We start from the raw sequence: 23532 nt of genomic DNA, 5'->3' as shown, positions 1-23532 counted from the left end.
CTAGAGCTGTCGCTCTTCCTCCGGCTGGAGTCGCACCTTTCGGGACCCTGGCGCGGTTCGCCGCGGCTACTTCAAATCCTTGCAGGTCGCCTGCAGCCCTGCCCCTCGCTCTGGTTCCCTTATCCCTTCTGCCCAGGGCTAAAGCATTAGGGTCCACTAGTTACCGCCTCCTCTCCACCTCAGGACCGCTGAGCAGTCAAACCCCGCCCGGCCCGACCAGTCCAAATAGTGTGCCCGCGCGTGCAAATGCACACACCCAATTGCCCGCGGGGCTGCCGCCGCGCGCGCCCCCGTCCCGGCGCGTTTCCGCGAGCGCACAGGGACGCGCCCTCCCATCCCTCGGTGGGGGCGTGGTTACGCTACCAGGGCGCGCCGCGTTCTTCGGAAAAGAGGGCTCAACGTGGCGCGTGCGGCCCCGCCCCGCGCCCAGGAGTCCCGGCAGCCTGCGCGCGCCCGCGAGCTTCGATTTCCTCGCGCTTGCGGCAATTACGCAGAGGAAGCGGGAGGTGTGGCCGCAGCGCTCCTCAGCTGGAGGAACCCGGAGGCTGGGAGGCGCGTCGAAGGAGCGAGGATGGCCGGGAGAGGGATGGAGCTGGCTTCTGGGCGTTGCCCGGTCTGTAAGGGGGCGAGGCTTCCCAAGAAGTGGAAGCCGGCCACGTCCCGCTCGCGTGGGTGAACAGCCGCCCCGCCGTTGCGGTCCTCAGGGCGTCCAGACATGTCCGAGGTGAAGAGTAGGAAGAAGCCGGGGCCTAAGGGAGCCCCTGCAGAGCCCGTGAAACGGGGTGAGGGCAGGAAGAGCCCCGAGGCCCAAGGGGGCGGCTGGGCGGACCCGAGGACCGGCCTGAGCCTGCTGTCGCTGGGGACGTGCCTAGGCCTGGCCTGGTAAGTGGTCGCGGGCGGCTGCCGCCCAACCAGCGTCGCCCGGCTCTTCCAGGTCACGGTCCCGTCCTGCCTCGCCTGGCTTCACATCCCGCTAACTTGCATCCCCCGGCCTGCGGCTTCTGTTCTCTGCCTCCATCGCAGAGGAAGGATACGGCCCAACTTTGTTCTTTCTTTCGCTCATTCCTTGTAACTCATTTTTCTTCCGAGCTAGAAACGTGCCCCTCTTCGCTCAATTGGAATTGAGCCTAAAGTTTGGGAACCAGTCAGCCATTTGTTAAGCGTTGCAGGTTCGGCCAGGCTTCTGCTACACGTCAGAAGCTTTCACGTTTTTATAAACCGTTATCCGCGACAGATTTACCCCACCCCAGCTGTCCCTAAAATACCTGATGGAAACGTTTGCAACTTTAAAGAAAGTTCAACAGACATTAATGCTAATGGCAAAATTTGGAGGGTTTCTCATTTCCATCAGTGTACATACGTTTGAATATAAAACCTAAGTTACAGATTTGACCATAACTGTGAAGCTGCAAAATTTCTGTGTAGTACTTGTGTTTACTTAGGTGTAAACATTTGTAGTTTTTAAGCCAAACAAATAATGATATACTGGTGTCATTGGGGAAAATAAATATTAGAAATAACCTTTAAACTAGTTGTTTTATTTTCCCAAGATAATCTGTTTCATTTTATAACAACACTGACACTTTAATAGAATTTTCCTCCATTTTTCACAACCTTCCAAAGTGATAGAAGTCTAGAAGAAACCCCAGACCTTTAATCTAGGCTTTTTTTTTTTTTTTTTTTTTTTGGTACTGGGGTTTGAACCCAGGGTGCTTAACTACTGAGTTACATCCCCAACTGTTTTTTTATGTTTTACTTTTTTATTCTTTTTAATTTTACAACTACATTCTGGTAGTTGTAAATGATGTGGACACACTGGTTGTGTATTCATATATGAACATAGGAAAGTTATGTCCGATTAAGTCTACTGTCAACAAATTATAAGTTGCTTCTATATCCCATATCCCCTCCATTCCCTTTGTCCCTGTTTGTCTAATCCAGGGAACTTCTATTCCTCCCCCACCCCCATCATGTTTTTTTGTTTTGTTTTTTTGTGTGTGTGGAGGGGGAACGGGTGCTGGGGATTGAACCCAGGGCCTTGTGCATACAAGGCAAGCACTCTACCAACTGAGTTATATCCTCAGCCTCTCCATTCATCATGTTTTATTTTGAGACACGGTCTCTCTAAATTGTTTAGGGCCTCCCTAAGTTGCTGAGGCTAGCTTCAAACCTGCAGTCCTCCTGCCTCGGCCTCCCAAGTCACTGGGATTACAGGCCTGCGCCACCATGCCTGGCTGCCATTCAATAATTTGATTATGTCCTGGGGGAAAACTTAATAGAAAACTAAACTTGAAAACTTGAAAAAGTGATGCTTCATCTAAGGAATTTGCTATGAGGGATTTTTGTTTTTATTCTAGAAAGACAAAAACATGTTACATTCATTTGAAAGATTTCATCTGATCTATGACTTTGAAAAATATTTTTTTTAGTACTGAATCATTTATTTTTAGGATTAGAGGTGTATCTCAGTAATAGAGCACTTGTCATCATGTTTGAGGCTCTGAGTTCCATGCCTAGCACCATTAAAAGAAAAAAAAAAGTTTCTTTTAAATGGACAGAATCTACAACTGTACTAAAATAGTTGACTCTAAGTTGCTCCTGAGAAATCTTTTGCCACAAGAATTGAGTATATACATTTAGTTTGCTATTTATAGCAAAATATTCATGGTAAATTTGGGGTTGAAATTTTATCCTGGTAAGACATTTGCAAGCATTCTCCAAATAAAAGAGCAAACATTTGCCATTTCTTAAATACTTTCAAAGCACAGAATTATAACAAAGTAGTTGAAATCTTTACCATTAGAACACATACTTTAGCTTCAAAAACTCAATCCACCAAATCCTTATTAAATGGTAACTTTACTGACACTATTCAGTTGTTAAAATATAACAGTGAATATGTGTACCTATAAACACTGCTTATGCATCCTCTCACACTTTGTCTCACTGAGAAAGTCTGAACCCTTGTGCCCCAGGAGGATTTCAAGGCATCACAATATATGAGTATCTTCAGATCTTAGTTTTTGGGTCCTTGTTTGAAAAATAAACAGAAATAACACATAACAAACTTAAAAGTGTGTTGTTTTCCTATCTTCTCTCTGCTAAATAAAATCCTGATACATCATCATACATCAACTTGATAATAAATACTGGAGTGACCCAAGACATGAATTCAGTATCAGTTTGCATATCTCATTTCTAAAAGAACATTTTCAGATAAAATAATTGAAGAGATTCTGCTTTCAGAAAATTAAAAAGGAAGTTACTAAACAAGACAAAACCTTTTACACAAGGATATTTAGTTACCTAGAAATTCAGTCACCTGGAGCTATAATCCTAGCAATTTACAAAGATAAGGCAGGAGGATCACAAGTTTGAGGGCAGCCTCAGCAACTTAGCAAGACACTGTCTCAATTTTTTTTTTTTTTTTTTTTTTTGGTACCGGGTTTAAACTCAGGGACACTTGACCACTGAGGCACATCCCCAGCCCTATTTTGTATTTTATTTAGACACAAGGTCTCACTGAGTGGCTTTGCACCTCGCCTTTGCTGAGTTTGGCTTTGAACTCATGATCCTCCTTCCTCAGCCTTCTGAGCCACAGGCCTGCTCCATCATTCCTGGCTTCCAATTTTTAAAAAAGAAAGAAAAAGGGCTGTGGACACAGTGCAGTGGTAAAGTTTTAATCACCAGTACAAAAAATAATTTTTTTTAATTCCATTGTGAAGATTTTAATTTTCTTCTGGAAATTTCAACAAATTATAAGTTGCTTTTATAAAAGATTTTCATGACATTATAATTGTGTAGAAGAATTCAAAAGCTCTCTAAACAATATTTAGGATTTTCTTCCTTTATCGTCCAGTATAACTTTGTCTATATAATCTTGGCTAACTTTTTCTAGATCTTTTGCTATTATTGTTATTAGAGTTTTATCTTTAAAACAGGATTGTACTTTAAACATGAAACATGTTCAGTGTTTTTCTAAATATTGGGTTCTGTACTAAAAATGAAGCTGTAGATGGTATGAAATATAGGGTTAAGTATGTACCAACCCTGCTAGTGACACTAGAAATTTTTTGCAGAAGGTTTATAATACCTTCCTTTAGTCATTTGCCTCTGTCATTATTAAGTTGAAATAAAAGCCAAAGGAAATCCTGTATTTATGTCTTCAATCAACTGTCTCCACCTTTTACAATTCTGAAGGAGCCATACAGATTCAGTAGACCATTAGGGCTATAGAGCCCTAAATCTGTATGAGGTCTCTGTAGATTGCAATGGTTTATGATAGAATGAAGAAGATTCCTTTTGGAAGGCCTACACTAAATTTAGCCAATTAACCTTTGTCCTACATTTAACATTTTCAGGGCCTTACCTCTCCGATAGCGAGATCCCAAAGTAGGATAAGAGAATGCTGCTCCTTTAGTAACCTGTAAGTGGTCTAATCCATCTGTTCTATACTTCATTTACCATAACTCCAACCCCAATTATGCTTAATGTTCAAAGGAGATAGGGATAGGACTAGCTGACAAGTACAGGTAAACAGAAGGTAATCTGCTCCTTTATAAACCATAGGCACATAGGCAGGATGGAAAAACAGTTGTACAAAATAGTCAAAAAGAAAGGGCCAATGTACTTAAATAGAATAGCTGATGTGTTAAACTCTAGGTATTATTCTATGAACTTTTATAAATATGAACCTGTTTAATCCCTGTAACAACCCTTTGAGGTATTACCCTTGCTTTATAGATGAAGAAATGAGCAAAAGTTGTTTAATTTGTCCAAGGTGGTTACTACAGCTAATAAATGGTAGAGCCAAGATGGTCCAGCTACATGCTTAACCAGTATATGTACCCTTCCTTTGATACTAATACAAAATAAGACCAGACTCTAAAAATAGAGATCCCCCAAATCCAGAATTAGTCAATTTCTTCCTTTCACTAGAAGCTCTACCACTTAGCAGACCCTAATTGTTGGTCTTTCACACTCACCTAAAAGATTAGAAACGGTTCTGTTAGAATATGCCTCTGACTCATGAAAAGAAAATGAAGCACCTTGGGCTCAAATCTGGATGCCAGATTGAAAAAACTTGGTTTTTCAAAACTGAAGCATCCTTCTCTTAGGGTACTTTCTTGACTAGAAAATCAGTCATTCTCTTCCTTAATTTTAAGTGAATTAATGTTGATCAAGCATTTAGAATAGTGTGGCACATTTAAATGGAAATAAAATGTATTATAATGTATTATGCCTTATCAACACCATGCAGACCACTTTTCATTTTTTCATTAGTATCAATAAGTCAACTTTGTGCATGTTTTTATATGCACATTCATATGTAGCAAGGTTGAATCTTGTACTTTTTTACTTTTGTGAAAGGTGAAACATAAGAGGAGAAAAACCTTACAAGTTAACATCAGAAATGATATCTCTACTGATGTGACAGTTTTCTTCAAGTTTTTACTTAATGCTTGAATTTAAAAAGTCCAGAGACAGACAACATTAAAATATTTAATAAGGGGCTGGGGATGTGGCTCAAGCAGTAGCGCGCTCGCCTGGCATGCGTGCGGCCCGGGTTCGATCCTCAGCACCACATACAAACAAAGATGTTGTGTCCGCCGATAACTAAAAAATAAATATTAAAAAAAAATTCTCTCTCTCTCTCCCTCTCTCACTCTCTCTTTAAAAAGATATTTAATAAAATTGAAAATCCTGTAATGCATTTTTATAGTGAGTCAACTTTGATTCAGTCTTTTTTATAATGATTTTACTCTGAATAAACTCACTGATCTATACAATCAATCCATGAAGTAATACTATGGAGTATGGATGATAAAACTAGCCCCTAAAATTAGCTTTTACTTTAGGCTGACCTCAATCAAACCTATACTGAGGGTTGGGTGGGTATCTTAAAATTCAAGAATGAGAAGTGGATAAAAAATTTCGTCTGGGGCTGGAGTTACAGCTCAGTGGTGGAGTGCTTGCCTAGCACATGTGAGGCACATGTTTATTTTCATGTGGTACTGAAGTTCAATCCTCAGTACCACATGAAAATAAATAAATAAAATAAAGGCATTGTGTCCATCTATACTATATATATATAGTGTATGTATATATATATATATATATATATATATATATATATATATATTTTTTTTTTTTTTTTTTAATTTGTCTACCCATCCATCTTTGAAAAGTATGAACCTACCCAGGCCTGGTGTTGCATACCTATAATCCCAGCTGCTTGGGAAGCTCAGCCAGGAAAATCACAAATTCAAGCCCAACCTTGGCAACTTAGTGGACTGTTTAAAAAAAATAAAAAGGCTTGAGGATGTAGCTTATTCATAGGGTACCCCTGGATTCAATACCCAGTACCAAAAAAGAAAAAAGAAAAGAAATTAGGAAATGAAGGCTTTCTCATAGCCAGAAGTTTTGTTTAAAATTCATGTTGACACACAGGAGAATCTATGCTAATTATATAACCTGAAATTATACTAAATATCTCGACAGACATTAATCTGTACCATCAAAAGAAATGTCAATGGGGCATGGTAGTGCATGCTGTAATCCTAGGTGCTCTCAAGACTGAGGGAGGAGGATTTCGAGTTCAAAGCTAGCCTCAGCAAAAGTGAGGCACTAAGCAACTCTGAGACTCTGTCTCTAAATAAAATACAAAATAGGGCTGGGGATATGGCCCAGTGGCTGAGTGCCCCTGAGTTCAATCCCTGGTACTCCAAGAAAAGAAAAATTTCATCCAACATTCTGTTGGTTTAAAAAGAAAAAAAAAAAAAACAAGAAGAAGAATCCATTTTAGTTTTAGAAACTGAGAAGTCTAAAGATATCATTTATGAGTTCAAAACACCATTGCCTTTGTAAAAATACACAAAAGTCAGCTACACTTAAAAAAAAAAAAAAGTCTTTTACCTCTCTTTGAAGTCTTTGAAATCTTTAAGTGTTTTTAAGTTCATTTCAATGGAAATGAATTTACAAAACATGGTCAATTAGTAGTCCTCATGCTGTGCATTCAGATCACCTCTGAAGCTGTTTAAATTTTCAATGTTTACATCATATACTAGACCAATTAAATCAGAATCTCTGCAGGTGAGGCCCAGGTATAAGATTTGTTAAAGCTGCCAGGTGATTCCAAGATACAGGGGAGCTTTTGAACCACTCTTCTAGGTACTGTTACTTAGGTGCTTCACTTGGGTCTGCTCCATTGCTTTTTTTTTCCTCCCTCTCTTGGTACCAGAGATTGAACTTAGGCTGCTTAAACCCTAAAGATTGGGATACCTTTTTTATTCTTCTACCTTTGTTTGATGAAGAATATATTCTAACTTTTTTATTGTCTGTATTTTGGTTTGGTTTGGGTATTGGGGATTTAACCCAGGGGTGCTTTACCACTGAGTCACATCCCCAGCCCTTCTTACTTTTTTTTTTTTTTTTTAAGAGAGAGAGAGAGAGAGAGAGAGAGAGGAGAGAGAGAAATTTTAACATTTTTATTTTTTAGTTTTCGGCGGACACAACATCTTTGTATGTGGTGTTGAGGATCGAACCCGGGACGCACGCATGCCAGGCGAGCGAGCGTGCTACCGCTTGAGCCACATCCCCAGCCCCTTCTTACTTTTTGAGTCAGGGCCTCACTAAGTTGCTGAGGCTAGCATTGAACTTACAATCCTTGCCTCAGCCTCCTGAGTCACTGTGATTTCAGGCATACACCACTGTGCCAGGCTCATTATTGTTTTAATCTTATGATCAAACTCAGGGCAAACTATCTACCACTGAACTACACCTCTAAGTCCTATTATTTTCATCTTTTATGTTGTTACTGTGGATTAAACCCAGAGGAGCTTTACCTCTGAGCTACATTCCCAGTCATTTTTATTTTTTCAAATAAAAACATTACAGGTATGTGCCACTAGGCCCACTTCAGTTCTATTTTAGAATGACATCTGAACTGCTCTACATGAGTTGTATTGTAGAGTATAATCAATTGTAGGGTTTATATACCTGCATTACATATGTATTCCACCTTGACAGTGGCTCCCTTTTGTTTTCATGCCTCTTCTATTATTTTGCATCTTCTTTGAGAGAGAGAGAGAATTTTTTATTTATTGTTTCAGTTTTCAGCGGACACAACATCTTTGTATGTGGTGCTGAGAATCGAACCCGGGCCGCACGCATGCCAGGCGAGCGCGCTACCGCTTGAGCCACATCCCCAGCTGGAATTTTGCACCTTCTAATCACAATCACCTCTCTCTCTTCCAAATCATGATTTTTGCTTTTCATGAGTCTATTCTTCTACATTTTAACTTTTAAGTACTTTTTATAGATAATCTTTGTTTTTCCTACATTTTTTGTTTCTCCTGTAAAAACACTTTCTAGGTAAGTGTCCTAATATGGCTTTGAGGAAAATAGTTTAGATCAAAGAGCTTGTTCTAAATAGTTTACCATGACTTTCTCCAAAATGTTTCCTGTTTGTACGTACATCTATTACAGATATCACACTGTCTTACTGTGCTGTGAAATGTAAACAAGGACAGAGTTTACTCTTGTCAAGGGTTAAAGCAGTACCTATCACATAGTATTTATCTGCATGTTATAAATGAAATAAACTGACAAAAATTACAGCTTGCTACCAGAATTTATGTTCTTACCAGAAGTGGATATAATACTTCTTTGAAATTCAAATTTAAATGAATATGAATAGGGCCATAATGACTTTTTTCTTTTAATCTTTCCCAGGTTTGTATTTCAACAGTCAGAAAAATTTGCAGAGGTAGAAAACAAATACCAGTTACTGAAAATGGAAAGCAAGGAGTTCCAAGGACTTCAAAGTGAAATCAGTTTAATTTCAGAAAAGGTAATTATTAATTTATTTGGGGAGACTTTTCCATTTTACTTCTCCTCTAGCCTTCCTTTATGCCAGCTCAGAACTTCTATCTTCCTGCCTATTAAACTGTTACCATTTCAACTCACTGATCTTCCGACCTCTTGACATTCTTCCTCTGATCCAATTTGGATTTATACTGCACCTTAAAAGGACATGGATTTTTGTATATAACAATGTCTACTGTTGAAAAAGACCAGTATGCATTTGCAAAGCCCTGGGTTCGATCATCACCACTGCAAAAAAAAAAAAAAAATTTAAAAAATTTAAAACTTAAAAATAAGTAGAAGACTGATAGGTTCATATTGATATATTAATTTTTTTAAGTGTCAGGTTACCCGAGCAATGAAAACATGGTTGAGCTTTACATATAAAATTAGAATATGAATAGCACTTATAGATAATCTATCATTTTCTTTCCACATTTTAAGAATGTAGGTATATGCATATAAAAATAACAGGTCTGTCAGAAAAAAAATAACTAGCCTAAACATAAGTTTTGATTCTATAGCCAGAGTTCTAATGAAAATTAAAATAACACCTTGTAGGGGTTGGGGCTGTAGCTCAGTGGTAGAGTGCTTGCCTGGCATGTGTGGGGCCCTGGGTTCAATCCTGAGCACCACAAAAAGATAAATAAATAAAATAAGGGGATTGTATCCGTCTATAACTAAAAAAAAATTAAATAAAAATAACACCATGTATATGACATGTTTCTTCAAATTGCAAATGATTTCCAGCAGATGCATTATTTACTGTGATTCTTAGAAATATGAAACCATCTTGTCACTCCCACATCTCTCAGAAGAGGATCCACTGTGCTCATGTGGGCTGTATCTGGCTAGCAGTGACCAAGCTATGACTGAGAAACACGTTTGTTCATCTATCCATCACTAAGCCTTTACTCATGTTAATCAGCATGTGGTTGGCACCAGGGTGGTAAAGATGTTAATATAGACAGACATGATGGAGGGTCTAATTCCCTATTGCCTCATGAGAAAGATGAGCATATAATGCCCCAGAAGAAAAAAGTCATGAATGAAAATTGAGTGATTTATGCATGCCAGAGGATTCCATGGAAAAGGTGAGCATAATGGGCTTCTGGGAAGAAACTGAAAAGGACTTGGTATTTTGACATAGGGCTCAAATTGGAATCTGGTTATAAGCACTCTGGAATACTGAAAGAAAAATTTCAGGTACTAGAATTCATATATTTAACTAAAAGCTATTAAAAATAAATTTTGAACAAAGCCAGATTTCCTTTTTAAATAAAATATTTTGGTGACATAAAAAATTTTTGAAACATTTTTAAAATATCATCATTGAATCCATAGAAGACACTGGATAGATCTTGTTGAGACTATAGAATATATAATACAGAAGATCATAATACTTTCCCCCTATCAAATTTAAAATCAGGAAGTATTCAGTCTTTTTATAGTTCTTTTCTAGGAGTAGTTTAATAATAGCTGCCTTTTCCCAAAGCTGGCCCTAAAAGTCAGCATAATGCAATAGGAGGGAAGAATAACTAGAGGTGGGCTCTCATCACGATTCGGTTACTTGGAACAAATTACTTGAACTTCCCTTGGCCTCTATTCAACATTCATTAAGTGAGAAATAACAGGATAAGATATATATGCAAACTGTTTAAAAACTTTCAGCTAATAATAATGGTAAGGTATTGGCTGTTTTCAAAAAAGTGAAAAACTATTAGAATATATTGGCAGCCATAAATGCTAGTTACTGTGATGTATTAGTTTTCAATCGCTGTGACAAAATACCTGAGTAAATCAACTTACAAGAAGAAAGATTTATTTTGACTCATGACTTTGAAGGTTTCAGTCCATGGTGGACTGACTCCATTGTTTCTGAGCCAGTGGTAATGTTGTAGTTCATTGTGGTGGAAGGTGTGGAAGGAGCAAAGCTGCTCACATCCGAGCATCTGGGAAGGAGAAAGAGGAAGAGTGAGGAAGGGGCTAAGAACAATATATAGTCACCCAGGACTTGCTGCCCGCAAAGACCCACTCCCTCTAACTGGTTCCACCTCCTGCAGTTTCCACCACCTCCCAATAGCCTGTTAAGTTATTAATTCATCAGTGATTAATCCTCTGATATAATATCAGAGCCCTCATGATCCAATCACTTTCCAAAAGTCCCACCTCTGAACATTGCTGCAAGCCTTTAACACATGAGCCAAACTATACCATTGTAGTATATCATCATTTAATAATTTGCAAATTAAAGCTTGAGATTATTATACTGAAAAATAGATTGTTTACTTGGGCTATATTGCCTCAAGATTACAGTGATGTTCTGATGAACAGCTTACACAGGAAATCATCTTAGATTAAGATGCTCAGTTCTTCAAAATACTGCTAATTACCAACATACAAGTATATCTCAGAATTGGTTTTTAAAGGAGTTTGTATTATGGCTACATGTGTGCATTAAAATAGTTTTTAAAAAAACATTTCAGAGTGGTCTTATCTTATTAGTTAGTATTATTGTTGCACATTGTTCCCACCTGTCACTTGGAACTACTATAGGTCTTGAATGGGATGAGCCCAGAAGGTTTTTATGTCTGCCCTTCTTCCTAGGCATCAACAAATGTGTTTTTTGTTCTCTGAGAAATGGGGACTACAAAAAAACACAAGACATGTATCTCTTCCTGAAAGGTCTTTAGAAGCTTTCAGATCTTCTTTATCTAATTTATCAGTCTGCTAATGAGTCAGACTTCAGAGTCACTTTTAAACCTTTCTTTATTGTACTTCTGACTTATTTCTCCTCTACAATCTTTTGCTCCTTGGGTTACTTCTGTCACAGTGAGATAGGTGAGCTCTCAGGCAAAGAAAAAAAGAAACCTTTACTAGATTAGAGACCCAAATCAAGAAAAAAAAGAAACCTTTACAAGATTAGAGACCCAAATCTAGGAGCATGACCAGCTATACTTGTGTTTAGTGAGATGAACAAAACTTCCAGCATATGATTGCACCAGATCAATTAGAACAAAAGCATAATCAATTTAAATTTTAAATATCACTAGATTCAAGGACCTATACAATGTACCCCAAATGATTTATGACTAGACTGCTTAAATTGGAAAAAACATTCTGAATGCCAAATATCAAATGATTGACATGGGATTTGATTTTCATAAAAGCGTACCTGGGAATCTGCAAGAAAGTACTACAAATAGTCAAGAAAGTACTACATATAGCTCAACTCTGGGTGTATTACTCTTCTTCTTGCCTCATGAGAAAGATGAGCATATAATGCCCCAGAAGAAAAAAGCCATGAAGACAAGGGGCATCCACACCCTGCCTTTGGGATGTATCTATCTTTGCTTTACTGTCTTTTATAAATGCATCATCAATTCTTTTCAGTGGAGTAAGTCAAGAGCCCACCTGGGCCAAGTTGAGGTCTCACTGCACCCTTGGAAGGACCTCCTCATACCCCTATTTGGTGACAATGACACTAATCATAGTCCATTCTGATTTGTTGTTAATTTCTTTGTCTCCCTTACTCCTTGTAGAGCAAACACTGCATCTTTTATTGCTATTTTTTTAGCACCTAGAAATGAAACCAGCTCATAGAAGACACTGGATAGATCTTATTGAGACTATAGAATATATAATACAGAAGATCATAATACTTTCCCCCTATCAAATTTAAAATCAGGAAGTATGCTGTGTTTATATTTTATAAAATGTCTAGCACTAGCTCTGGCACAGAGTGAACATTCAAAAATTTTGAACTATACTTTGGAAAGTACATTAATAGATACTACAATAATTCCCACTCTCAGGCTTATGGCTATGGACGTTTCTTTAGAAGCTTAGGACTCCAGGTGTGGTGGCTGAAGCCTCTTATCCCAGCAACTCGGAATGCCGAGGCAGGAGTTTTGCAAATTCAAGGCCAGCCTGGGCAACTTAAACTTAGCAAGGCCCTGTCTCAAAATAAAAGGGCATGGGCTGGGGATGTGGCTCAAGCGGTATCGCGCTCGCCTGCCATGCGTGCGGCCCAGGTTCGATCCTCAGCACCACATACAAACAAAGATGTTGTGTGCGCCGAAAACTAAAAAATAAATATTAATATTCTCTCTCTCTCTCTTTTTTTAAAAAAAATACTTAAAAAATAAATAAATAAATAAAAGGGCATAATCAGTAGTAGAGCACCCTAGGTTCAATCTCAGTACTACCCCCCCCAAAAAAAAAGAAAGAAAGAAAGTATTAGGAAACATCAACAAAGAAAGGTATTATTGTACCATACTGTGCATAGTAGTTTTTTAAAAATTTAAGTGATAGTAGTGTGTTGGATTATTTAGAGAGGAAATGACTGGAAGCAGATATTTAGATAATACTTCTTTTATAATATATCTTTTCTTGATCTTTGAAGTCTGGGTTGAGTCTCCACCTAGGTGCTTCCATAGATGGAAAATCCCTGTTATAATGCAGATAAATGCATTTTTCCCCAGTTAAACTAAACTGCTTAAAGGCAGAACTATGTTATGTCTTTAACACAATTCTACAAACATTTGATATATTAATAATCATTTCTAGGCATTTCTATAATCTATGAAGTTATTATCTATGTGAATATAGACTTAATTAAGACCAGGACTGGTCTTCATAGTCCAGATATATATGAAGAGGTGTAGCAGGAGCTTAATATCAGTTGCTGATACTTACAACACTTTATCATTTGTGACTTGTCTCACTAAACTTTATTTATTTATTTATTTTTGCATTACGATTGATTCTTTATCACTAAACTTTTTTTTAAATTCATATTTGCTTTGTGAGATCTGATTCTAGTAACTTATGCATAAAAGGTTGGCCTAAGAAAATTTTTTTTCTAGCAGAAACTCTTCCAGAATCATAGATTTTAGGGAAAATTTTTACACTAAATTGCAATTTCTAAAAAGTCAAATAACCACTAACATGACATCTTAACTAACTACGTTTGAGTGAAAAAGAGGACAGTGTGATACACTTCAGACTTTCTTTTTACATTATCTTTCTCTTGAATATTGTTTCCATGGCAAAGCACAAATATCTAGGATTATAGCACCAAATATGGTGGCAGCTCAGGAGGCTGAGGCAGGAAGATCACAAGTTCAAAGCCAACCTCAGCAATTTAGCAAGGCCCTAAGCAACTCAGTGAGACCCTGTCTCTAAATAAAACACAAAAAAGGCCTGGGGATGTGGCTCAGTGGGTAAGTGCCCCTGGGTTTAATCCCCAGTACCAAAAAACAAAAAAACGTAGGATTATAAATTTAGGTTTATATTTTTGTGGCAAAGGGCTAATCTGTATTTATTTGTTAAAACAACCATGAAAGTAATAAATGTTTGTCTGTTTGATTCTGACAAAGTTGAATATTTTAGTCATGAATATTTTAGTCAGAATTTGAACTTGGTATTTATTATGCTCCTAATTGTTAAAAGTATATGTCTCTAATATAAAAAAGTATTAAGTAGCCTTGGGAATTGTTTTGTGTTACAAATGCAGCTTGAGTCTACTGAAAGTATCCTGCAGGAAGCTACATCATCCATGTCTTTGATGACCCAGTTTGAACAGGAAGTATCCAGCCTCCAAAGATTCATGCATGACATTCAAAACAGTGAAGAGATGCTCACTCAAAAGATGCAAAAGCTTAATGAGAAATTCCAAAATATTACAGATTTCTGGAAGAGAAGCCTAGCAGAAATGAATGATAATACAGACATTTTCAAATCAGAAGCAAAACATATACATTCTCAAGTTACTGTCCAAATTAACTCAGCTGAGCAAGAAATAAAATTACTCACTGAACGTCTAAAAGATTTGGAAGATAGCACACTACGAAATATTAGAACAGTAAAAAGACAAGAAGAAGAGGATCTTCTGAGAGTAGAAGAGCAGCTTAGCTCTGATACAAAAACAGTTGAGAAGTTAGAAGAGGAACAGCATGCTCTCCTTGCCAGAGATGAAGATCTGACTAATAAACTTTCCAGCTATGAACCCAAAGTTGAAGAATGCAAGACTCATTTGCCAACAATTGAAAGTGCTGTTCTCTCTGTTCTCAGAGTCTCTCAGGATCTGATAGGAACAGAAAAGAAAATGGAAGACCTCACTATGCAGATGTTTAATATGGAAGATGATATGTTGAAAGCTGTATCTGAAATAATGGAGATGCAGAAAACCCTTGAAGGACTTCAGTATGATAATAGCCTCTTAAAGATGCAAAATGAACTGAATGTTCTGAAAGGAAAAGTTCATGATATTATAACATATTCCAGTACAAGAGAAAAGGGAACTTTAGAAGAATATAAGCTAGAAAATAAAGGAATCGATGATTTTTAAAAAAAAATCACTGCATGTATTCTGATGAATCATTCAACTATGCATGAATCAATTAGTTTCATGGTTTTTGAGTTATAGTGTTATGCCTCACTTTATTGGAAAAATGAGAAGTCCACACAATGGATTTATCCACATAATCAAAGCTTACCTTTTTAAGGTCTAAACCTTACTTTAACTATTTTAAATATAATTAATTCTAAAGTTTATATTTATCTGTCTTTAAGGTGATATACTCAGTTTTTTAAATGTTTTCCAATAGTTGATGAATATCAATATGAACTTCACCTATTATATTTGATCCAAATATTTTGCTATATCTGGGTACTATTGAAGCATTTTTACAATTCACTGAATGACCCAAATTTGCTATTTTTCAAACCTGTGTTTTCCTTACATCTTTTCTATCACCTGATCTTGCTCAGGTTGGGTAGTAACAAGTCTGCCTCAGTCAGTTCTTCACTTTCCTATGTTAATTCACTGCAGGCTAAGAGTCCAGTCAAGTCCATAGGAATTTTGTAGGGGCTGGGTATAAAGCTCAGTTGCTAGAGTGGTTGCCTCACATGAGGCCCTGGGTTCAAACCCCAGCACTACAAAAAGAAAAAAGAAAAGGAGGAATTTTATCTAAAGTAAAGGATAATGTGCCTGAAGATGAGCCTGGGACTTTTCTGTGAATTAATATGCACTCTCTGAAAACTATAAAACCTAGGAAATACTTTACTTTTCGTTAAGGTTCTAAACTGTGTTACAAATACTTGCAAGAATTTTTAAATTGAGTAAATTCTTACTTAAGGCCTTTCTTATTACTTGTGTATGCTTCAAAGTATGAACTTACAGAATATCTTTGTATACTGGATTTTTTTAATGTTCTAACTGTGTTAGACTGTGGAGTTTGCTAGATACCTGATCTCCAAATAAATTGGTGTAGTTACAATAAAAATACCCAATAAGCCTGTGGCTTATTTAAAGTGGCAACATAATGATAAATAGTGATAATTATGATGACTAAAGGTATGTCATTAAGGGTTCCCCAAACTTTTGGGACTAAATTTATTTTACGTATTGACTTTATTTTATCTAAAATTATTTAATGTAGCCAATTATATCATATATTTGCATTGGAAGTTCTGTTCTTATTTCTTTTTCCAGTAACTATCTCAGTTTTATAGTACAGTTTCAGTGGAATTAGACACAAACTTTTTTCAACAAAAACTTAAAGCAGTTCCTAAAGGTAGTTGTGATAGTTTTATTATGTAATTTTGCAAGTTTTTGGAAAAATACCTAACAAGTTCTCCATTGGAGTTAAGAAGGCCTGTGGCAGACAGACATTGAGTTATATAAACAAACATCTGTGTGCACTGACAAATTTGTGTTTGTATGCCTTTTTTTTAAATGCCAATAAACAAGATTATAAAGTTAGCTGGAACATCATTGTTTCTGACCTCTACACTTTAGGGATAGATGTGATTCCCCCGCACCCTCCTCCACCCCACTTGGTATTGAACCCAGGGGCAGTCTACCACTGAGCTTCATCCCCAGCCTTCTTTTGAGTCAGTGTTTCACTCAGTTGCTGAGGCTGGCCTTGAATCCACGGTCCTCCTGCCTCAGCCTCCTAGTTGCCATTACTTCCAGCTGATCTCTTCTCTTGTGCTCTTCATTTTTAATTAATTGTATGTGTGCCATTACTTCCAGATGATCTCTTCTCTTGTGCTCTTCATTTTTAAATAATTTTTGCCTATCACCAGATTTGATTCAGCTTTACTATGTACTTGTACATACCATAGTAAGAGTTACTGAAACTTAAGGTGGGCACCATGCTCTATGATAACACAAGGGGAATGAAAACCACTTCTACAAGCATTACATAAAAAAATACTGAAGGGCTGGGGGTGTAGCTCAGTGGCAGAGTGCTTGCCTTGCATGTATGAGGCACTGGGTTCAAACCTCAGCACCACATAAAAATAAACAAATAAAAGCATGCTGTCCATCTACAACTATAAAAAAAATTTAAAAAAAAAAACTAAAGTCGGGGGGCTGGCGTGGTGGCTCAGTGGCAGCTCGCTCACCTAGCAAGCATGAGGCCCTGGGTTCGATCCTCAGTACCACATACAAACAAATAAAGGTATTGTGTCCAACTTCAACTAAAAAATAAATATAAAAAAAAAAAAAAAACTAAAGTGGGGCTGGGGTTGTGGCTCAGTGGTAGAGCACTTGCCTTGCATGTGTGAGGCCCTAGGTTCAATCCTTAGCACCACATATAAATAAAAAAAAAATAAAGGTATTGTGTCCATCTACAACTAAAAAATTTTTTTTTAATTAAAAAAACTATTGAAGTGTGTGTGTTCCTTTCCGAAGATTTTCCTATTTAAAATATTGCTATTGGATTTAGATATACTTAATTTATCTTTGTTTCTTTTGTTCATGTAGTTAACACAAATATTTGATATTTCTTAAACTCCCATTTACCAAATATTAAATTCAATCCTTCCTTAAAGGAAAATTGCCAATATTCGAAGATACATTTTTGTATATTTGTAATGGATAATAAACTTTATTATCAATTAACTTATTATGAGTCCATTTTTTAAATTTTTAGCACAAACCAAAGCTTTAAAAAAATACCTAATTTTTTTGTTATCTTTTGAGTATAAAGTTTAAAAATACATTTTTATAAATGTTTTCTTAAATTTTGCCTAATGACAAGCTGTTGACTAGGTGTACTTTTATATTTTATAATGAAAAATGTTGGTTTAATCTCAGCCTAATTGGAGTCCTCTGAATAACCTATAATCTTGATCAAAGTTTGATCTTATGTCATTATACAGTAATGATACTATAAATTCACCATAAACACTAAAAACAACTCTTATTTCTTTACAAGCTTATCTTATTCAGGTGACAAAAGCTCTGCAAATTTTCCCAGGGTCTATTTGTTTCAATTCAGCTATGAGCTATTAATAGTTAATTAAATCAACTATTGATTAATATAATTGATTAATTTAATTCTCTCCCAGCTAAGAGAAAAGGATAAAATTAACATTTTGTGTGCCAAACATTTTTAGGAGATTCATATACATCATCATCATCATCAGAATTATATTGAGTGCCTGCTATGATGTGCTATGCTAAGAACTTTACATGTATTACCACTTTTCCTCACTATAGGTTTGTAACTATTACACCCATTTACAAATAAGGAAATTGAGGATCAGCAAGATTAGATTATCACTGCAAGTTCTGTCCAACTCCAGAGGCTGAGGACCTCCTATCATATGATACAACTAGGGAAGGAAAAAAAAAAAAATCACAAGAAAACTACTGTCAGTAGAACTATTAAAAAGCAGTAATTCAGACAAACATGTTTGTTTTCTACTATGTTGCCATTAACTAGACTATAAGCTCTTCAAAAGTTCTAACAATTGTTTGGACTTCAGGCATAAGAAGGAGGTATCTTAATTTGAGTAATGCTAGTAAGCTACATTTACTCTACCAGAGTAAATATGTTAGTAAATGATAACCTAGTAATAAAACAAATGAAAGTAAGTCAGCTACTCCTTTTACCCTTGGGAGACTGTGTTTTAGCAAATACACTGTTTAGCAAAACAGTTTTGCAATCACTACTTGATTTCTTTCCTGCCTGTGGCTACTTCTTATATACCCACAATAATATTTTCACAAACTAACTTCTCTACTTAAAAAAATTCAAAAATTAACACTTTAGGCTACCTTCACCACCTATAGTTAATGTAGTATAAAGCTATTGAGAAAATTTCTAAAATACATTTTGAACCAAAACACACTTGACGGGACAAGGAGAGAAAGTTGCTACCTTGAATTAATTCTCTGCTCCATTTCATCAGTTCATTACAATTCTTTTACAGCTATATAACTGCTTCTTTTTAAAGATGCCATCAAAATACTATCTGAACATATATACTGTGGTTTTATTTCCATTAAATAAAACTATATTAACCAAAATAATTTCAAAAAGTGTTTGCAGAGTAAGCCAAATACAATTTAAGGAAGATAACCTATTTAAAAACACATTGAAGAAATACACATTTAAAAAAATTTTTTTTGATATATTTAAACTGCATCTTACTTTGTAAAAATGTTTTTCAGCCTGAATATTTGCTTTTCTATTATTTGTTTTCTTTTGAGTTTTCAATAATCTATTTATTGACATTCTGCTTCCCAAACTAAACTACAAACTCCCCAAAACAGAGTTTGTCCTTGATTATACCACCACATCCTATAACGGTAACATTGTTGAATCCAACTAGTTTACTATTAGTAGATTGCTATCAATAGTCTCCTACTTTAAAATATAATGCTTTCATAGAACAAGCTGTCAGTTAAATGAAAAGTCAAACAATTGATATACATGACAAATGAGGTTCCCTTTTCAGAGTAATCACAGTGTATATATCTGTCTTTGGGCATCAAAATTGATTATCTATTTCTAGCATTTTGCATTTGTTCTTTACTTCATAGTTCAGTACATAGTCTACAGGCTTAGTTAATCTTCTAATTGATGCCATTATAGTCTCACCTGACAATTCACATCCTTGCTTTAATTTCAGCTTTGTATATTTATGAGAACTACCCATCTTATGATCAAAATTTAATTTTCTCTTTCTCTTCATTTTATAAACTGATAGCACAGTGCAATAAAATTTCAAATATTCAAAGTACAGTAAAATATTCAACTTCCCCAATAGTGCTGTAGAGACACATTTAGACACAAAGAGATTATATCAACCAAAAATCTACAGCCAGCAAAGACACCAATCAACAGATTGAAGAGACAACCTGAAGAATGAAAGAGAATATTTGAAAACCATACATCTGATAAGGGATTAATATCCAAAATATATAAGGAACTCAAGCAACTCAGTAGCAGAAAACAACTCTTTTTAAAAATGGGCAATGGTCCTAAATAAAGATCTATCAAGACATAAATGAGCAACAGGTCTGATGAAAAAATTTTCAACATCACTAATACCAGGAAAATGAAAACTTAAAGCTGCAATGAGATAACATCTCATACCTATAAAAATGTTTACTGTCAAAAAGAAAAAAAGGTGTTGGCAAAATGTGGAGAAAAAGAAACACTTTTAGACTCTCAGTGAGAATTCGAATTAGTACACCTATAGGAAAAACATTATGGAAGTTCCTCAAAAAGTTAAAAAATAAAACCGCCATGTGATGGAAACATTCACTTCTAGATATGTATCCAAAGAAAATGAAGCCAGTAGTAGAAGAGATATATGCATTCCCATGTTCTTTGCAGCAGCATTTTCAATAGCCAATTTATGGAATCAAAATAAGTGTCCGTCAATGGATGAACAATAAACAAAATGTATATATACACAATGCAATACTATTCAGACTTTAAAAAGAAGATCATTGTCATTTGCAACAGCATGAATAAACCTGGAGGGCATTATGTTGAAAAAAATAAACTAGGCACAGAAAAACAAATACTACATGGTATAGCATGGTGACTATACTTAATAAATAATGTATTATTCACTTGAAAATGGCTAGTAGAGTATATCTCAAATGTTCTCACCACAAGTGGAGGGAAAAAGTGAAGTAAGGAATATGATCATTAACATGATTAATCATTTCAGTGTTTACATATATCAAGACATCACATTGTACTCCATAAATATATACAATTTTAATTTTATCAATTAAACCTTAGTAAAGCAGAAAAAAAGGGCTTAGCCTGGTGTCAGGCACCTATAGTCCCAGCTACTTGGGAAACTAAAGCAGTAGGATCCCTTGGTCCCAAGAATTTGAGACCAACCTTGGCAACATAATGAAACCTCATCTCAAAAATAAAACAGTGCATGCCTGTAATCCCAGCAGCATGGGTGGCTGAGGCAGGAGGATCGTGAGTTCAAAGCCAGCCTTAGGAAAAGCAAGGCATTTTAAGCAACTCAATGAGACCCTGTCTCTAAATAAAAATACTAAATAGGGCTGGGAATGTGGCTTAGTGGTCAAGCGCCCCAGAGTTCAATCCCTGGTACCAATAAATAAATAAAGTAAAATAACTTCCTTTAACCCAATTTAAAAATTATGTAATACATATATGTATCAAGCATTATATGGTACCTCATTAATTGTACACCTTTTATGTAGTCAGTTAAAAATTTAAAAAGTAGAAAGTTTTAAAAACAAAACACACACAGACACACATCCAAAAAAAAACTTGGATAAAAAGAGACGCTCTTTTGCCTTTTCTCACCCTCCAAATATACCAAATTTCATCTGAAAGAGATTTTTTCCCTTCTCTAGAAATAGTAAATACTTCACTATCTCATTTAGAGTATTTTGTTGCTATATAGAGAATCAGTGGTATGAAAGTAGTAACTCAGAAAAAGTAACATCCAGTAACATTTTATGAAATTTCCTGAATGTTTTCCTTCTTATTCATTAGTAATAAATTGTTCTAAAAGCTCTTACTTTTGAAGCCATCTTTTACCAAATGCTTTCCCGAAGAGCAGAAAAATTATAAATATAGCACGTAAAATTAAGTTGAATTTTAAATTTTGAGGCTTTAATGAATTTAATCATTGTGGTGTTATATTTTCTTATAGTGTCAGAAATGTGAAGCTCTTGTGGAAAAACTGAAGTCGTTTCAAATAATTGTACATCTAAAGCATCTAGAGGAAGAAATTTATGCAGTGAAATCTTGGTCCAGCAAGATGACTGAAAAACAGGATATACTGAATAACAATTTGACAACTCTTTCTCAAGAAATTACAAAACTAGACCAAAGTACAACTTCCATGGCAAAAGATGTTGGTCTCAAGATTACAACTGTAAAAACAGATATACGACGTATTTCAGGTTTAGTAACTGATGTAACGTCCTTGACAGAGTCTGTGCAAGAACTGGAAGCTAAATTAGAAAAAGTAGACAAAAATACAGTGAAAAACATAGGTGATCTTCTCTCAAGTAGTATTGATCGAACAGCAACACTTCGAAAGACAGCATCTGAAAATTCACAAAGAATTAACTCAGTTAAGAAGACGTTAACTGAGCTAAAGAGTGATTTCAACAAGCACACAGATAGATTTTTAAGCTTAGAAAGTGACAGAGCTAAAGTTATGAAGACAGTGACTTTCGCAAATGATCTAAAACCAAAGGTATATAACCTAAAGAAGGACTTTTCCCGGTTGGAGCCATTGGTAAATGATTTAACACTACGCATTGGGAGATTGGTTACTGACTTATTACAGAGAGAGAAAGAAATTGCTTTTTTAAATGAAAAAATATCTAACTTAACTATGGTCCAAGCTGAGATTAAGGATATTAAAGATGAAATAACACATATTTCTGATATGGATGTTTAACATTGTTTAGCTTAGACTGAGGTAATCATTTTTTTAAAATGGGATCTCTGTTATGTTGGGATGAAAACCAGTTTGTATTTTATTCTATTTTTCCTAGTAATAAGTTTTTTTTTGAGGGGGGTGGTTCCCAAGATTGAATTCAGGGGCATTCCTCCACTGAGCCTTATCTCTAGCCCTATTTTGTGTTTTATTAGAGACGGTGTCTCACTGAATTGCTTAGCACTTCTTTAAATTACTGAGGCTGGCTTTGAACTTTGAACTTTGAAATTCTCCTGCCTCAGCCTACAGAACCAACGGGATTACAGGCATGCAGCACCTCACCCAGCCTAATTTTTTAAACGGAATGAACATTTGAATTTCCCAAACATGCTGCAACATAAACTTGCACCTTTATATAGCAACAACCTTATCCATCACCCTGGCCTACATACTCTTAAACACACATGCCCTTATACTAGTGGGGAAAAGGAGAATCAGCTGGTCTAGCACTGGGAAATCTGGGCAAGGCAGAATCTGAATCCTACTTATCTCATTGACTGATAGGAAATACAGTGTGTTATAGTTTAAATATGAGGTGTCCCTCAATCATGTGAGACATTACTAGAACATTCAGAGGTGAAATGGTTTTAACTCACTGCTAGGTATTAACTGGATGTCAACTATAGGAAGATAGGGTGTGGCTAGAGGAGGTGGGTCACCAGGGGCAGGTGGTATTTTATTCCTGGTGAGGAAAGCTGTCTTTATTTGCTTCTAGATTGTCACATCCTGAGCTTTCCTATGCCATACTGTTCCACCAGGTTATTTTGCCTCACCTCGCCCAGACCAATGGAGTTCGCCTTCTTTGGACTATGATCTTGGAAACCATGAGCCCTAAATAAATTTTCTCTCTAAAATTGTTCTTGTCAGGTGTTTTGGTCACAGCAACAGAAAAGCTGAATTAAAGGGCTGGGG

General features: G+C 36.2%; 1 protein-coding gene across 2 annotated transcripts; it reads left to right on the top strand.

Annotated features, from left to right (window-relative positions):
* The first annotated feature begins 543 nt into the window (after positions 1-543).
* Ikbip (IKBKB interacting protein) lies at positions 544-23474 on the top strand. 2 transcript variants are annotated; one of them, XM_076854995.2, is made up of 3 exons: positions 544-882; positions 8734-8851; positions 21823-23474. In XM_076854995.2, exons 1-3 carry the CDS (start codon positions 716-718, stop codon positions 22579-22581), a joined length of 1044 nt encoding a protein of 347 aa, XP_076711110.1. In that variant the 5' UTR covers positions 544-715; the 3' UTR covers positions 22582-23474. The 2 variants fall into 2 exon arrangements, with proteins under 2 accessions (XP_076711110.1, XP_076711109.2); XM_076854994.2 differs by lacking the exon at positions 21823-23474 and adding an exon at positions 14384-16633.
* The last annotated feature ends 58 nt before the right edge of the window (positions 23475-23532 follow it).

This window comes from Callospermophilus lateralis, chromosome 4 (genome assembly GCF_048772815.1).
Source record: "Callospermophilus lateralis isolate mCalLat2 chromosome 4, mCalLat2.hap1, whole genome shotgun sequence".
NCBI lineage: Eukaryota > Metazoa > Chordata > Mammalia > Rodentia > Sciuridae > Callospermophilus > Callospermophilus lateralis.
This window is presented reverse-complemented; position numbering and strand designations above follow the sequence as displayed.